We start from the raw sequence: 18,609 nt of genomic DNA, 5'->3' as shown, positions 1-18,609 counted from the left end.
CCCCATTAATTTTTGGATGATTAAAGTCTCCACCAATGATTATTGTATGATTGGGGAACTTATGTACAAGTGAACTGAGGTTTCCTCTGAATTTTTTGGTTACATCAGAAGATGAGTCTGGTGGGCGATAGAAGGATCCAGTTATCACTTTATGCACACCTCTGACACTGAGTCTTGTCCAAACAATCTCACATGCAACTTCAATTTCTATCTTGGTGGATTTGAGTTTCTTGTCTACTGTGACAAATACACCAACTCCATTTCCCATTTTCCTATCCTTTCGATACTCGCTTAAATTTTCCCTTAAAGTCTTGCTGTTACCAATTTCAGGTTTCAACCAGCTTTCTGTACCTATTATTATGTGAGCTTCACTGCTTTTCATGAGAGCTTCAAACTCTCGCACTTTGTTACAAATGCTTCCACAGTTTACCATTAGGATTTTAATATTCTCACCTGTGGCAGGCATTTCTTTTGATTTTACGCTGCTGCTTCTTGGTTTCACACAATAATCTTAATCTGGATTGAATGGAGATTCGCCTAATCTAAAACTCTCTTGTGTGTACCCCACACACAGTTAGCTACCTGAGTAGCAGCCTCTGATGTAGTGCACACCTGACCTATTTTGGGGGCACCTTACAGTTCTCAACCCTATGGCGCAAGTCCAGGAAGTTTCAGCCTAGCTTGTCACAGAACCTACCAAGTCTTGGTTCAGTCCTTCCACTTAAATCAGAACCAAAGGACCACGATCAGTTCTGAGGACAATGCTGCAAATTGTGAGCTTTGCTGAAATTCCGCCCCCACCCCCCGCCCCCATGAACCATGGATCTTGCCGTTGGTGGGGAGGCTTGCGTGCCTCAACGATACAGATAGCCATACCGTAGGTGCAACCACAACGGAGGGGTATCTGTTGAGAGGTCAGACAAATGTGTGGTTCCTGAAGAGGGGCAGCAGCCTTTTCAGTAGTTGCAGGGGCAACAGTTTGGATGATTGACTGATCTGGCCTTGTAACACTAACCAAAATGGCCTTGCTGTTCTGGTACTGCAAACGGCTGAAAGCAAGGGGAAACTACAGCTGTAATTTTTCCTGAGGGCATGCAGCTTTACTGTATGATTAAATGATGATGGCGTCCTCTTGGGTAAAATATTCTGGAGGTAAAATAGTCCCTCATTCGGATCTCCGGTCAGGGACTACTCAAGAGAATGTAGTTATCAGGAGAAAGAAAACTGGCGTTCTACGGATCGGAGTGTGGAATATCAGATCCCTTAATCCGGCAGGTAGGTTAGAAAATTTAAAAACGGAAATGGATAGGTTAAAGTTAGATATAGTGGGAATTAGTGAAGTTCGGTGGCAGGAGGAACAAGATTTTTGGTCAGGTGAATACAGGGTTATAAATACAAAAGCAAATAGGGGTAATGCAGGTGTAGGTTTAAAGGTTTAATAATGAATAAAATAATAGGAGTGTGGGTAAGCTACTACAAACAGCATAGTGAACGCATTATTGTGGCCAAGATAGACACAAAGCCCTCGCCTACTACAGTAGTACAAGTTCATATGCCAACTAGCTCTGCAGATGACGAAGAAATTGATGAAATATATGATGAGATAAAAGAAATTATTCAGGTAGTGAAGGGAGATGAAAATTTAATAGTCATGGGTGACTGGAATTCGTCAGTAGGAAAAGGTAGAGAAGGAAACATATTAGGTGAATATGGATTGGGGCTAAGGAATGAAAGAGGAAGCCGTCTGGTAGAATTTTGCGCAGAGTATAACTTAATCATAGCTAACACTTGGTTCAAGAATCATGAAAGAAGGTTGTATACCTGGAAGAACCCTGTAGATACTAAAAGGTATCAGATAGATTATATAATGGTAAGACAGAGATTTAGGAACCAGGTTTTAAATTGTAAGACGTTGCCAGGGGAGATGTGGACTCTGACCACAATCTATTGGTTATGAACTGTAGATTAAAACTGAAGAAACTGCAAAAAGGTGGGAATTTAAGGAGATGGGACCTGGATAAACTAAAAGAACCAGAGGTTGTACAGAGATTCAGGGAGAGCATAAGGGAGCAATTGACAGGAATGGGAGAAAGAAATACAGTAAAAGAAGAATTGGTAGCTTTGAGGGATGAAATAGTGAAGGCAGCAGAGGATCAAATAGGTAAAAAGGTGAAGGCTAGTAGAAACCCTTGGGTAACAAGAAATATTGAATTTAATTGATGAAAGGAGAAAATATAAAAATGCAGTAAATGAAGCATGCAAAAAGGAATACAAACGTCTCAAAAATGAGATCGACAGGAAGTGCAAAATGGCTAAGCAGGGATGGCTAGAGGAGAAATGTAAGGATGTAGAGGCTTATCTCACTAGGGGTAAAATAGATACTGCTTACAGGAAAATTAAAGAGACCTTTGGAGAAAAGAGAACCTCTTGCATGAATATCAAGAACTTAGAGGGAAACCCAGTTCTAACCAAAGAAGGGAAAGCAGAAAGTTGGAAGGAGTATATAGAGGGTCTATACAAGGGCGACATACTTGAGGACAATATTATGTAAATGGAAGAGGATGTAGATGAAGATGAAATGGGAGATACAATACTGCGTGAAGAGTTTGACAGAGCACTGAAAGACCTGAGTCGAAACAAGGCCCCTGGAGTAGACAACATTCCATTAGAACTACTGACAGCCTTGAGAGAGCCCGTCCTGACAAAACTCTACCATCTGCTGAGCAAGATGTATGAGACAGGCGAAATACCCTCAGACTTCAAGAAGAATATAATAATTCCAATCCCAAAGAAAGCAGGTGTTGACAGATGTGAAAATTACCGAACTATCAGTTTAATAAGTCACAGCTGCAAAATACTAACGCAAATTCATTACAGACGAATGGAAAAACTGACAGAAGGTGACCTCGGGGAAGATCAAGTTGGATTCCGTAGAAATGTTGGAACACCTGAGGCGATACAGACCCTACGACTTATCTTAGAAGAAAGATTAAGGAAAGGCAAACCTACGTTCCTAGCATTTGTAGACTTAGATAAAGCTTTTGACGATGTTCATTGGAATACTCGCTTTCAAATTCTAAAGGTGGCAGGGGTAAAATACAGGGAGCGAAAGGCTATTTACAATTTGTACAGAAACGAGAGGGCAGTTATAAGAGTCGAGTGGCATGAAAGGGAAGCAGCGGTTGGGAAGGGAGTGAGACAGGGTTGTAGCCTATCCCCGATGTTATTCAATCTGTATATTGGGCAAGCAATAAAGGAAACAAAAGAAAAGTTCGGAGTAGGTATTAAAATCCATGGAGAAGAAATAAAAACTTTGAGGTTCGCCGATGACATTGTAATTCTATCAGAGACAGCAAAGGACTTGGAAGAGCAGTTGAATGGAATGAACAGTGACTTGAAAGGAGGGTGTAAGATGAACATCAACAAAAGCAAAACGAGGATAATGGAATGTAGTCAAATTAAGTCGGGTGATGCTGAGGGAATTAGATTAGGAAATGAGACACTTAAACTAGTAAACGATTTTTGCTATTTGGGGAGCAAAATAACTGATGATGGTTGAAGTAGAGAGGATATAAAATGTAGACTGGCAATGGCAAGGAAAGTGTTTCTGAAGAAGAGAAATTTGTTAACATCGAGTATAGATTTAAATGTCAGGAAGTCATTTCTGAAAGTATTTGTATGGAGTGTAGCCATGTGTGGAAGTGAAATGTGGACGATAAATAGTTTAGACAAGAAGAGAATAGAAGCTTTTGAAATGTGATGCTACACAAGAATGCTGAAGATTAGATGGGTAGATCACATAACTAATGAGGAGGTATTGAATAGAATTGGGGAAAAGAGGAGCTTATGGCACAACTTGACTAGAAGAAGGGATCGGTTGGTAGGACATGTTCTGAGACATCGAGGGATCACCAATTTAGTATTGGAGGGCAGCGTTGAGGTTAAAAATCGTAGAGGGAGACCAAGAGATGAATACACACAGCAGATTCAGAAGGATGTAGGTTGCAGTAGGTACTGGGAGATGGAGCTTGCACAGGATAGAGTAGCATGGAGAGCTGCATCAAACCAGTCTCAGGACTGAACACCACAACAACAACAACAACACGGCTGGTCTTCTCAACCTTCTCTGCCCGTTGCTGGAATGACACAAGACTGACCTCAGAGCCCGGATGGCAGGCATCATTTATTCCAGTGTGCACCACAATCTGCAGTTGGTTGCACCCTGTTCCATTAGTGGCTGCCAGAATAGCCTCAACATGTTGAGTGCATCTGGTGTCCTTTCCTGTCCCTTACTTCCACTTCCTAAGGGATACCATCATACACCATATTTTTGGACTGCCATTGATTAATAGACCACTACCCTTTTGCATTTGCCGCCTCTTGACATCAGACAAAACTGTTGAAGTGAGCTCCACTGGCATAGTTTCAATGTCAGTGAAAGACAGCATCTCAAACATGTTGGCTAGAAGGATCGATACAACGCCCTTAGTCCTTCCTGGTCCCCATCCACCCTTTACAGGGTGCCTAGATCTGCCATTAACACACGACTTGCAGCCAAGTGGACAGATAATGACAGAGTCTTTACGTTTTGCAGAGGAGACAATCCACAGGAGAGGATAATACTTGAGGTACCACTGTTACAGGTGTCACAGGTTCTGTTCCAACACACTGATTCGCAACAGCTGCCATTTGTTTGAGAGTAGTCGGCGTGAATGGTAGTTTTGAATGAGGATAGACCTACTGTTCGCAAAAATTTCAAAAGAGCACAATTTAGTTTAAGCCTACAATTGATGGCAATAATACTAGATTATTGCGGCATTTGCACATATTCAAAATTTCACAGTATAGGGCAACAGTAAAAATGGGTATTGATACAATCAATGAAAGATTTTGCAGAAATGATGCGAACAGTGAAATATGCGAATCTAGAACTTTAATCGGCACAGGATTTTGTACACACTGTCTCACACAAGGCTTCCTGAGTCTGCTCTTATGTGTAAACAAACATGGATATTGCATGGATTTTTCATTTAGGTGATTCTGTGCACACTTCTACACTTGGATGCCGAAGAAGAACACTGCAGTGTGATGCCGAAGAAGAACACTGCAGTGCAAGTTTATCTCAGCCAAAATTGCTAAAATGTGCAGCACCAAAAAAGTGCATCAGTTACCTCGTCCTTACATCTAACGTAACTTTTATATTTGTATGAAGAGTCCATTCCGAGAACCACAAGTCCAAATATAAAAGAAGCAACTAATAGTATAAATGTGCATTTCGAACAATTCTATTTCCTTCTTCACTGATTTGTTGAAATTACCAGCTTCATTTTATATCATAGCTCTATTTGTTAAGCTTGTGGTGTAAGTATGGTGCAGAGTGGCTGGGCCTTACCTGTATTATTAATTTTAAGCAATCAGCCAGCCGGATGTGTCTGCCACATTTACTTCTAACTTTCACCTATTGTGCGTTTCTGTTTTTACTATCAGTTATTAAACTGATCTAGCAAGAATATTACAATCATTGTGATTGTGTGGATGCAATTAAAATCTTCAAAATAAACTGCAAAACACACTAACTTTATTTAATCACGTTTGTCTCCATGCATGGTAGTGAGGCATGAAATGCTGCACTGTTGAGCAACCAAAGTCATAGTGTATGTTTCTTCATCAACTGCTGTGTTGTCAGGAGCTAGAATAGACCTGCAATTATTCCTTGCCTGTTGTAAGGAGTGACTAAAAAGAGTCTCATACCTAGTGAAGCATTTATGTTGTCAACTCGGCCATTATTAAGACATTCATTACAATCTTTCCTTAATCCTTTTGGCTTAATTACTTAGTCCCCTTTTGAGGTTTTACCTCCACTTTTCTGAAGTTCACAGAAGCACAGGCCATTTGGGGAATAGCACCTTACGTGTGCTTAATATATCCACCATGCGCTGTGATCTTCGGCATCTAGTATTAGAGTGGATTTATGTTTGCATCTGAAATCCGGTGTGGTAACCAATCCATCTTGTGGGCTTGCTATGTTCCCTCACATTTGTAGCCAGCTGACAATCCAAGGATCTCACTATGAAGCTTCAGCATAACCTCCCCACATATGCCAAGGAGTAGGTGCCTGCCCACTCTTGAGCACTGGGACTCCAGGCAGTGGCTACTATGTCATGTAGCCTTTACTGTGGTGAGCTAGCATCTGCGTGGAGAGAGCCTCTGTTCGGGGTGGCTGATCCACAACGAAACGGATCACTCACCCATGCTAGTGGCCATGCCAAAATGGCCGTCTCAGTGGATAGAAAGCAAGATTTTAATGCAGAGGTTTACAACCCTGTGGTGTTTCCATCTTTGCCCATCCCATGGGACAAGAGTCAGACAGGAGAGAAATTGAGGTAGACAGTCCACCCAGTTCGGTGTGTTCCAGAACTGATGGAGAATATTTTGTGATAGTGAAGCCACTTTCACTATTTCAGAGGAAGTTGCTGGAGTTCATAAAATCAGAAATGAGTTTTCGTTAATCAAAACATTGAGTACTACCCATTAATAGGTATTTCAGGCCTTTGACAAGCTTAGAATGTACCAGTTACCATATCTCATCATAACAAACTCAACATGATTCAAGATGTCATGTTCCATCAGGACCTATTGCTACAAACAAATGAACCTAGAGCGACACGGAGTGTATTTTGTTTGTCACATCTGGAGAGTCCCTAAGGGTACTAAGGTGGACACTGGAGCTTTTTTCCTAGACTTCATTGGAAATGTTTACAAGAGAAAGTTAGTCATGATTTATAGGGGTGATTCAAGCTCTAATTTCTCCCTCCTATTAGATGTTTTTGGTGTCAATTGTTTGGACACATGTCCTCTCACTGTACTAAGGAGGCTACTTGTGGAGACATATGTAAACTACCTAGAACACCATTCCCCTCATTTGCCAACATGTTAGTTTTCAAGATGAATAAGAAAATCCAAGAATATAAAATGCTTGACCCCTGTTTTATTGAGATGCAAAGAAAATGTTCGAACATCTCCACTCAATCAATATAATGTGAAGCATTGAAGACATTGTGCCAAAATTCCCACTTAGCGTGTTGACAAAGTCTCAAATTGCAACTTCTGGCACTAGTCACTTGTCAATGCCTGTTTTTCAATCTTGGGAGGGGACGCGAGTTCCCTCAACCCCCCCCCCCCCCCCTCGAGACCCATAGCACAGGTGGCGAACATCCCATTCATATACCCTGATTTGCCTCATCCCCATCTGGCATCATCAGGGAAGAGGACACATGCCAAGGCGGCCCTCTCCCAGAATGAAACAGACCAGCAGTCTACCACTGCCCAGTGGCCGACACAGCCACAGGATGTGGGTCATAGAGGAGGACAGTACTGTTGTGTCTGAGAAGTTATGATAGGAAAATCCTCACAGAAAATGAAACCTCACAGGAAAAAGTTAAACCAACTTCTGCTGCTTTGGTCATACCGACTCCTATCCCCCCCTGAGGTCAAGCATACGAATACCGATGAAGTAGTACAGATTCAGGTGAAGCATAACTCTACAGCAAAGTAATTTATACTCCTGTTTTCCCTTTGTTCCTTTCCCAGGTCCCAATCCGAACATTTTTCAATGGAGCTGTAACAGTTACTTTCGCCACCAGGCCTAGTTCTTTCAGTGGCTACTTACTCTGCAGTTGCCATAGTATTTTAGGAGACACTGTTCTCAGAAACTCAACCCCTACTATTAAAAATTTGAAATCATACTGTGCAAATCACACAATGCCGAGAGAGCATCAGGAGCAGTACACATGCTCATTCAATTTGATACTTTCAGTGAGCAGGTGCCACTTAGAAATGTGCTAGAAACCATGGCCGTTAATGTGTACCGGTCAGTTAGGATAACAGTATGTAATATCTATTTACTTCCAATATGTGTGTATCGTATCACAAATTGGTAGAGCTAGTGGAACACTTGGCTCCATCCTTCTTCCTTCTGGGGGACCTCACTGTCCACAATCCTCTATGCAGGAGGCCAAACAATATCTAACAGGGGCCAAGTACTTGAGCAGTTAATTTCAGAACTGGAAGTCCGCCTCCTTAATACAGGAGCTGTAACACATTTCAGAATGGCCCATGGGACATACTTGGTAATAGATATTACAGTTTGCAGCCTAAGGAGCTCATATTTAATCCATGGTGACCTCTGCAACAGTGATCGCTTTCCTGTTACTCTCCTTATTTTTGACCCATTGATCAATGGAACATGCACGCTATTGGTAATTTCAAAAAACCAGCTGGTAAGATTTAACTCCAAAGAAACTTTCCAAACCAATCAAGAGAAGGAAGTCTAAGTAATTGTACAAGATGCTACTGATACATTTATACATGATGATGAAGCAATGCTACCCTATTCTTTAGGTTTCTCCGGATGGATGCGAGTGCCATGGTGGTCTGAAGAAATAGCTACAGCTGTCAGTTTGTATCTCGGGGCACTCTATGGAACACCTAATACCATTCAAGAGACTTTGAGTGGTTTTTAATAAAGAAAAAAATGAAGGACTGTGGACGGCAGTATGTATCATCTATGGGAGTCTCCACCTCTTCATCTGAATGATAGACTAAACTCCACCATATTTGTTACCACTCAACATACACAGTAGTTCCTGGCACCTTGCTCAGTGGCAACATCTGAACTGATCCTTCAGTCATTACTGAATGTTTTGTGGAACACTTCACTGAAGAGTCCACACGCAGTATACAACATGGTCGTCTGCTGAGTAGTAATTCTCTAACCAGCAGTCTATACACGCAAACCAATTGTGAGTTTACTTGATGTTGCTCATACTTTAGGTAACTGGGCTATGCACAGCTCTGTTAAAAAGAAATGGCTCGATGTGGTCGAAAGGTTGAGCCAGGCATGTCTTTCATGCCCAGCAGCTAATTCGCTGCAAATAATGATCTGTAGTGTAATCCAGCAGTCGGACATTCTATCCATTGGTTAAAACTGTGAATTAATAAAATACCCAGAAAGGTAAAATTAAAAATAAATGAATAATTAAATAAAATGGATTCTATTGTAATGTCTGTAATTGATGTAAACAACAGAGAATTATGTTGGATGATGTTTATTCAAGAAAGTATTCCTCAAATAAATGGAAAGTGGGCCTACTTATTTAAAATACAGATAGATAATAACCTTATCAAAAGCAGAATTGCCAAGCTAAATTGTCATTGAAAACAAGTGAAAACAAAGTCCATTTTGTGATCACAATACACAAAATATTCTCCAGTGCAAAACAGTTCAGAGTTCAACATGATGATTTACAAATGAACACACGTGAGATGGTAAGTAGAAACTCATATTCGCTCTCTTTTCATTTCCGTAATGTAGCCTGAAAAAGTTACAGTATTGTAGAGGCCGTTCAGTGCCCAGCCCAGAATCAGTCACTTACATGATCAAATACCACTTGTTACCACAGGCAGGTCTGCCTTTTTCAAGCACAAACATAAAAGTGTCCAGAATTGCTTCCTTGAGTGCACCCTTCGAAAGGTCTGTCTTCACTTCAGTTCAGCAGTGTTCTGCCACTGCTTCTCCATTGGCTGAAGGCCATCCACACCAAAAATACACTATTCTTAAGTTCTACAGACAATATTTGACTCATCTTGACCACTTCTGGGACTAAACTAATACATTTCAATGATATTTAAATAAAGAAATGTTATAAACATTCGCTCACACTCATACACAGCACAATAATTATAAATAGTAGTCTGTAAATAAATAAGCCCGCAATCTTGTGCAAGTGTGCTCACATTAAATTACAACAGATAGTTATTAAATATTGCTTAAACAATCATTTAGGTCTGCTTGACAGCGGCATCTTTTGGCCCTGTTTTCAATAGTGGTGTCAGCGAACATATACATTTCACCATTTCTTAAATTACCATGATTTTGTATTAGCAATTACTATAAGTATTTAAATAAATATCTGGCAAAAATACTTACATATTCATTAAATAAATACACAAGTATGACAAGATATGAGGTATTCATGCTGCATTCATTTGCTGTGTTGTGGAGCATATGATATTCTGACAAACATTTGCATAATGAAAAGGTGTAAAACATGTAATAAATGTAGAAATAAAATAGATATAGACACACAGCTTTCAGGGATGATACCTATAGTGTAATCCTATCATCTGAAGTATTATTTGTTGATGTGAAAATGTTTAGACACTTAAGATATAAACTTCTGTAGTTTTAAAGATACTGATAATATTATTGTTTCATTGAATTCACCTTTTTTTTTTTTTTTTTTTTTTTTTTTTTTTTTTTTTTTTTTTTTTTTTTTTTTTTTTTTTGAGATTGCAGATGTATTCAGATTTATTTCTTATATAACTGCGATTTGTTCTTGAATTTCACAGAGCTGCAAGAAGCAGTCTTTCAGATTATCTGACACTCTGTCATTGCTGGTCCTCTTATGTGTCTGATTGTCATCCAAATTCCCCATACCGGGATTTACCCACTTCCTATCAAGTATTTGTTCCTGGTCTCACCAGCAGTGGTCGCCTCTGCTTAGCATGGCTGCAATGCTTTCCCAATTCTAGGAGTGCCTGTCAGTGCTCAGCTGTACAAACCAGTTCATCTCATACCAATTCTAGGTAGCCAGTAACTTGCTTACATATGCCTAACATTACAAATAACAGCCATCCTAATTTCCTGACATGGAAACTCCTGTTGGAGCAGAACTCCAAATCCTTCCATAATCAAATGATTGTTTGGTGGGAACGGGAGTGTCCCTCCCAGTGGCAGGAGGTAATTATTATTCCTATCCTGAAACCAGGAAAAGGCTCTCAATTTCTGACTAATTATCAACCAATATAACTAATGAACTGGCTGTGCAAATTATTCAAAAGAATAGCCTACTGGCGACTGTTGTGATGCCTGGATACCAGAAGATATATATCACAATCCCAAAGTGGCCTTCGGCCATTGCGGTCAACCACAGACCAACTGATTCACCTGGAATCAGCAGCGTACAATGCTTTTGCACATTACCAACATGAGCGCTGTATTCTTTGCCCTACTACAGAAGATGTATGATGCCACCTGGTGCAATCACATCCTATCCGCACTGCACGAATGTGGCTTCTGGGTCTGTTTCCCCATTTTTATCCAGAATTTTGTGTCCATCCAATGATTCTGGGTCTTGATAGGATCAGCTCTCAACGACCAATATGTGCAGGAAACTGGGGTCCATCAGGGACTGGTTCTGAATCCAGTGTTCTTAGCCATTGTAGTCAATGGTATTGTGACTGAAGCGGTCCCACTGTCAATTTATGTGGATGGTGTTTGCCTGTATTACAGCTCAGCTCTCTGTCACTATGGAGTGCCAACTTCAGGAGAGCATATGAAAAGTAAGTAATTAGCTTCTGAATTTTGGAGATAAATTTTCCCCCTTGAAAACTCGTGTCACGCATTTTTGTCGATTCAGGACTGTGCATTCATCCCCAGAACTTTGTCTCGGTAACCAGTTACTTGAAGTCACTGAAACTTTCAAATTTTTAAGCCCTTTTGGCAGTTTGTTAACATGGTTACCACAGGTATGTCAGCTCAAGGCAAGTTGCATGAGGAAGTTTATTATCATCAGATTTTTCAGCAGCACAGTTCTTCTGCAATTTTGTAAAGCATTGATTTAATCCTGGCTGGAGTGCAGGTATGTTGTCTATAGTTTCAATAGCACCATCACCACTGATTTTGTTAGACCCAGTCCACCACGTGGTTTGTGTTAAGCGACTGGAGCCTTCTATATGATAGCTCTCTGGCGGAAGCTAATGTCAGATCACTGAGGATCAGATTCCAGCAGCTCTTGGCAAACTATGCTATTGCTGTCTGTCAGATGCCTACGCATCCATGTTGCTCAACTGTTTCACAGCTGTTGGCAACTGTGCTATCACAGTCTGTCAGATGCCTACCCATCCATGTTGCTCGACTGTTTCACAACTGTTGTGAATGTGGTAACAGAATGCTGCTTGTAATTCAGCCCAAACATCCACAGTAACAGAAAAGTGTTTCCCTGCTATAGTTCCTTAGAAGTGGCTGATGGCACATTTGCTAATTAAATGTGTGCTTTACAGGGCAGCACTGTTACTATATTGTGGCAACACAATATCAAATAACATTTATTAAGAGTATATTATAGCACTTAACTTTGGTACACTTTGATGCATGGCACATGGTGTCCTATACCTAGTACAATGATATCTAAATAGTTAAATAGTTTTTCTGTCTCTTGGCAGTGATATTGTCATTATAACTGATAGTAATACTGCAGACACTCTTGAAAGTCCAAATAGTCCATAAATGACAACTGCTAAATAGGAAGACAGTCATCAGAACACTGTACTGATCTTGCTGGAGGCTCTGAACTGAACTAACTGCTGGTTCATAGCTGTCTGAGTGTCCACACTGCATTGTGTTGTTTGCCTGTTGACAGAAGAATTTCTATGTCTACCGGTACAAGACAGAAACAATATAACCAATGATTCACTGTGCTCCCTTTGGCAACTGCCCACACTATTGGCAGAAGTACGATGTTCAGATAGATACGGTGAGGAAGAAGAAAATGATCCAGATTTTTGAGTGCCATCTGGAGGATACTGCTAGGAACTGAGAAGTGCCAGAAGAGTAGTTGTGCATGTGTGATGGTGGCCTCTCAGTCACCTGTTTGATTTGATTCTCCACAACTACCCAAATTTGGGGTCAGGGATTTTCATCTGCCTCGAGATGACTGGGTGTTTGTGTTGTCCTCATCATTTCATCTTCATTCATGAAAGTGGTGAGTTTGGACTGAGCAAAGGTTGGGAATTTGTATGGGCACTGATAACCGTGCAGTTGAGCGCCCCACAAACATAACATCATGACTACCCAAAATTGACATGGGTAGAGATGGATGGATTGAAAGTCAGTGACAATTAGTTTTTTGCTTTAGCAAGTGCAGGGAGCATAAAAAGTGTTCTCTGCCATATGCAATCAGTAATATACACTACAGAGACGATCACCATGTCACAGGTTCTGCAGTACATTTGAACTCTCACCACAAAAGACTTCCCAGTTTGTCGTGACTCCGTGAGCTGCTTAAGGCATATCTCAGTGCTACAGCAAAAACCTTTTGGTTGCTAACATCCAGGACCTATCAGTTGACCTCCACAGTGCCAGAACAACTGTAACATTCATCTTGATACAGAGCCCTGTGGGTTTCCCAGGAAATCGATTTGCTGACAAATTATCTAAAGAAGCAACCGCAGGGGAAAAACTTGAACTCTGAGTACCCAGCAGAAAGGTGCCATTGACTGTGTCAAATGCATATTGCAGATGTATCTAAGAGTTCCTTTTGTGTCTGAGAACTCCATTCAATGGAGCAGTGGAGTCATCTCACGATCACCTATATCCTCGCATTGTGTGCCCTGCAGTCTGACGTAGGATGAGCAACCACCATGTCTACCTCACTACTACAGATACTTGCGGTCAGTGGGTTTTCAGTTATTGAAGTCTTATGTTTTGTTAGGAAAACTGAATTTTATAGCAGAATGCACTGCCATGTGTGGTGTCAGGGGTGGCTCTCAAGGCAATGACTTTCACTGTGGGGTGTGCCCCAGCTTGCCTCAGGCTACAATTTTCCCTCTGCACTGTTGCACATTTTTAAACTTTTAAGTACATATTTTATTTATCTAAATGTTTAAGCCCCATCCCCCCTACAGCTTATTTCCATAATTGGTATGATCACTGCCATGATTGATCATTCCTGTACCCCCTCCCCTCTCAAGCCGTCAAGCTCCCCTCCCGCTACGCACACCCTTCCCTCATTCGTCTCGTTCTCCATTACCTTTCCATGCCTGTTTTTATTTTCTTTCCAGTCTCTACTTTGTTTTCCACTGTGCTTAATGCTTTAATTTCTATATCAATTTTGGTCTGTGTGACATTGCTTGGTTCATTTCATGAATAAAATCTAAAAGCATTTCTGCAGAATCCATTGGGCAGTGTACTAGTTTGCAGGTGTAGAAATTCCTATAACCTCCTCTTTGACGTAGATGGTCTTTCCTTCTCATCCCGTATGGTAAGTCCCCCCTGACCCACGGTTCTGGGTGACTTTCCCAAAATCTACTCTTTTCCTAGATCTCTCCAGTCCTTTTCCTTCACCCTTCTTCCATCACCTTCAACACTTCTGCCTGAAGGAGGAGCCACTGGCTCCAAAAGCTTGCTAATTACAACCGTCTTCCGTGTGTGTGTTCTGCCACTGATTGGTGAGTGGATTTTTTATCTATCCAATTAAATAATGGTCCATAGAGGTATACAAACTTTTCAATCCTGTTGGCAGGAATCCTTGTATGATTTTGTTATACCTTGGGCCACTTAGAAAGCGATTTTGCAGTCGTATCTGCTTAACCTAATCCCAATACTTAGGAAACAAAATTCAAATGTGGCAAAGACTTTGAATTTATCTGGATTTTTCATTTACCCAAATCTGAGCCTCGCCTCCCAAATTCCTGTTTATGAACTTGAGCACCTGTATTGTTTCTTCTCACAAAAGCTGTCTGCAAGAAAACTTACAGCGCTGTGTTTATTTTCATTCAGAATTCTAGAACTAAGAGCCTCTTCCATTGAAAAATTAAACATTGCTCTAGCTTGCCCTACAACATTATTTAAACAGCTTTTACTCTCCAAAGTCTACCTTTCTAAAGAACTTCGTTGGCCTTTGTGAATAGCTGCTTCCCATAGAGCTCCTGCATGAAACATTTTCATTTGTTTTGTGTCATTTGGCTCGATCTTAAGATTTTATCTAATGCATTGTAACAGGAGAGGGAAGATATGACACAGGTGCTACTTTGAAAGCCAGATGAATGTATCAAACTACATAGCACTTATATCCATGCAGTTTTTCATTGGCACCCAATCTTCCATTAGCAACTTCCCTTTCTTTTTGGAGATCTATTGTGCTCCATTTTACCTCTGTAGTTCCTGCAAAAATAGCTGTGGCACTGCAAGCAGGATATTTAATGTAGGCTGTGTGTTACTGATGGCTCTGATATTGCTGTATATTTTGATGTGTATGGTAAGTACGTGTACTTGCATTGTCAGCAGCATTTTTGTTATTTAATGAGGAGAGCTGATAATTGCATAAATAATTTGCAATATTTATTTTATAGCTGCTGTTGATTGACAAGAAATTTAATGAGGTAAATCCGTTGCTCAATCAAGCTGGTCATCTGGTGGATCAGTGGCAAGGGAGTCAACATCAAAAGGAGTACTTAAAAGTCTTCTTTTTAGTGTTGCAGGTATTACTTAATTCATATTAGCAATAACTAATGCTTGTAAGAACTATTACTGATTGCATTATGCTTTCAGGTTTGTCATTACTTGATGGCTGGGCAAGTGAAAAGCGTTAAACCATGCTTAAAGCAATTGCAGCAGAGCATTCAGACAATCATGCAACCTAGTTGGCCCTCTGATGAAGGTACTTGTCCTTGTTTTACATGCTTTCATATGTGCATGTCTTTATTTTGTGGATCTGCCTGTGAAATTTTTTCTTTTTTTTTTTTACCTTAGTTCCTACTAAAAGAAATATGGCTACAATTGAGGATGAGGATCTTGCATGTGGTTATAATGGAAAATTTATGTACAATGTCTAAATCATTAACTAGAATATCTCATCAGTCCATATTTTTTTTAGGGTTGCTGTGATTTCTTGAAATCACACCAACAAGGCCAAAGAATATTTTTTCCCACTCATCCAGCAAAACTGAGTTTTTACTCCATCTGTAATTCTCACGTTGCAGTTGGTACATTAAGCATAGAAGGGAGTTGGGAAGACTGAAGAGAGAATGAGAAATATAACTGGTATTGGTAATATAATAATAGAAAAACTGAAGTCACAATGTGCAGCAAGAGAGAAATTGTAGCTGTAGAGCCAGTGGTACCAAAAGTAGTTTAAGTTTTCCATACCAAAAAGAAAATCTTCCACATATGCTTGGATGAGCTGTTAAAGAAACACTTTGTTACTTGTTCCGTATGGAGCGTAGCCTCTTGTGTTGTTGAAACATGGATACATCAAATATACAAAGACTAGTGCATAGAAACTTATCAAGAAGTGATTGTGGAATGAGATAGAGTGACTAAGAAGTACAAAATAGTGATTGAGTTGAAATTAACCAGTTTTAATGAGGGACATAAGTAATACTAACAAGGAGACCTTCTGGAGTGGTCTTCTCCCATTGTCTTTATACTTATACGATTTGAAGGTCAGTACCTGCCAGACTTCAATTTCTGAAAGCAGTGTAAGACACAATTCTTGGTTTGTGTGTGTGTGTGTGTGTGTGTGTGTGTGTGTTTGGAGGGGGGATGGGAGGATGAGATAATATGGGCTTTGAAGATTAGAAGGTTTCTGACTGCAGTTGAGTATGTTTAACCCACATTCGATGCCTACTTTCATCCCACGTATTTCACATTTTGAGGCTGATGATCTTAAGCGACAAGTGGAGGCAGCTGATATCGTAAATGTAACAAAAAAAAAGCAAATAATGAGCTTTATAAGATGCCAGCCTCTGATATTTGACCGAGCAAGGTTGGGCAATGGTTAGCACACTGGACTAACATTTGGGAGGATGACAGTTCAATCCCGCATCCAGCCATCCTGATTTAGGTTTTCCGTGATTTCCCTAAATCGCTTCAGGCAAATACTGAGGCACAGCTGACTTCCTTCGCCATCCTTCCCTAATTCAATGAGACCAATGACCTCGTTGTTTGGTCTCTTCCACCAAATCAATCCAATCTGATACTTAATATATCAATACTTCAGAATTCTTCACAACAAACTTCATCCAGCTTATGGTGCTGTCATAATACCAAATCCATTCAAACACTCTAAATGTCAATAATTGTTCTCACTACTCCTTAATGTAAGGATCAAGCAACAAGCAAAAACTAGGTATTGGCTGCTGACAAAAAGAGATTGTTGTATTCACATCCAGAAGACTGTGATGATAACTCCTGTGGCAAATAGGTTGCCCAGTAAAGGGAGTGCTCTGTCTGTTTAGTTGGTAGCTTTAAGTGAAGCAAACCGTATATGTCCTGCTAAACTAGTCCATCCCCAATCGGAGGAAAATATTCAGTGAAAAATGATAGTATAACATTGAAAAGTGCCCGAAGCTGAGAGACCATGTCATGTTATTTTTCCCTTATGGTTCAAAGCTTGACAGTGTGGTGGAACTTTTGGAAGTTTGTTTGCCACAGTGAACAAAGAGGTTCATCTATATTTCTGCAGGTAAGAGATATGGAATAAGGAAAAACTATCACCGTTAAGATGGCTTGCGTACTGCAGTGGAACATGAATAGGGTAAGGAAATGTAGGCACTGAGACATTTTGCACAAGGAAGATGCTTGCAGTTTTATACCTAGGAAATAGATTTTAAACAGGGAGATGTCCTTTCACTGGAAGGTTGATGTCATTGGGAACAGGATCAAAGGTGGAGTTGTTCTATTTCATTTGTGAACACACCACTCCTGTCTAGTCCACTTATGGACCTTTCAGCGATTGCTGTTACAACTTGTGCATTATGTACTGTAACAATCAGCTCACACTGCTTGGCGCCACTAGAGGCTTTAGAGTATATGGCGATTACTGAATTCGCATAACTGCCCTACTCAAGTCTCTCACTGGCAGACTTTAGAAAACAAATTGTGCTCTGGGCTTACCATGTACTTGCCCCAGAAATCGAGCTGATGAGTACCTCATGGTGTCTTGGAAGCTGTGTGTTGAACAATGACTCCTTCACACAATTCATTACTACTTCAGTGTCATTCTTCGCCATAGATTTGTATCTGCATCTGTTTTCACAAGCTATCATATATGTTGCTGCTAAGGGCACAAGACTAATGAACAATACTCAGGAATTTTTCAAAAGAATCTTTTCTAAATAGTTACCTGTGTGCATGAGGTTTAATTTTTAGGATTCCTGTGATAAATCTTCCTGCATTCCCTACAACTTGAATAATGTGATACTTTCACACTCATTATTGATACATATAGGTGCCTGTCATCCTGCTTCCCCTTCCTTGCATGTTGTGGCCACTGGAAATTTACTGAATATCATCTTTTCAGTAACCATTTTGACTATGGATTTATTTACCAAAAAGAACAGCTTAGAAAGGAAGGTGCTGAGGCAGGTGATTGATAGTGTGAAATAGGCGACTTACTGCAGTTTTCTGTTAAGGCAGCATTCATGATTGTGTGTATATAACATTACAGTTGCGATCCATTGGCTGATGTTCCACTCGCCAGATCACTTTAGGAGATAGCTGGTTTCTTGATGGATTGAGAGACCCTGCAAATTGGCGATCCAGGCCACTTAAACTGCAACTTTGGCACCACCACATGGGTTTTTGCATAGTCAAATGACAAAGTTTGTCAAAGGGGAGTTATTCCAACTCAATGAAGGACGTCAAATTTTGTACAACTTCATACCACCCTGCATTGCTGGACAATAACAAGCTGGCACTGCCGACTGATTGATGATATGCCTTATCTGGCAGTGCACCAAGAAATGACCCAAGTAATTTACTCACCT

General features: G+C 40.4%; 1 protein-coding gene across 1 annotated transcript in view; it reads left to right on the top strand.

Moving 5' to 3' along the window:
- LOC124616030 (MAU2 chromatid cohesion factor homolog) overlaps positions 1–18,609 on the top strand; it is a 184,144-nt gene that overhangs the window by 45,551 nt on the left and 119,984 nt on the right. Inside the window, exons 4-5 of the mRNA XM_047144248.1 lie at positions 15,193–15,321; positions 15,392–15,500. Coding sequence (XP_047000204.1) covers positions 15,193–15,321; positions 15,392–15,500 — 238 coding nt within the window. The remainder of the gene's footprint in view (positions 1–15,192; positions 15,322–15,391; positions 15,501–18,609) is intronic.

The sequence above is a fragment of the Schistocerca americana genome, chromosome 5 (genome assembly GCF_021461395.2).
Source record: "Schistocerca americana isolate TAMUIC-IGC-003095 chromosome 5, iqSchAmer2.1, whole genome shotgun sequence".
In the NCBI taxonomy this organism is placed as follows: Eukaryota; Metazoa; Arthropoda; class Insecta; order Orthoptera; family Acrididae; genus Schistocerca; species Schistocerca americana.
The sequence above is the reverse complement of the archived record's forward strand: the minus strand, read 5'-3'. Positions and strand labels throughout refer to the sequence as shown.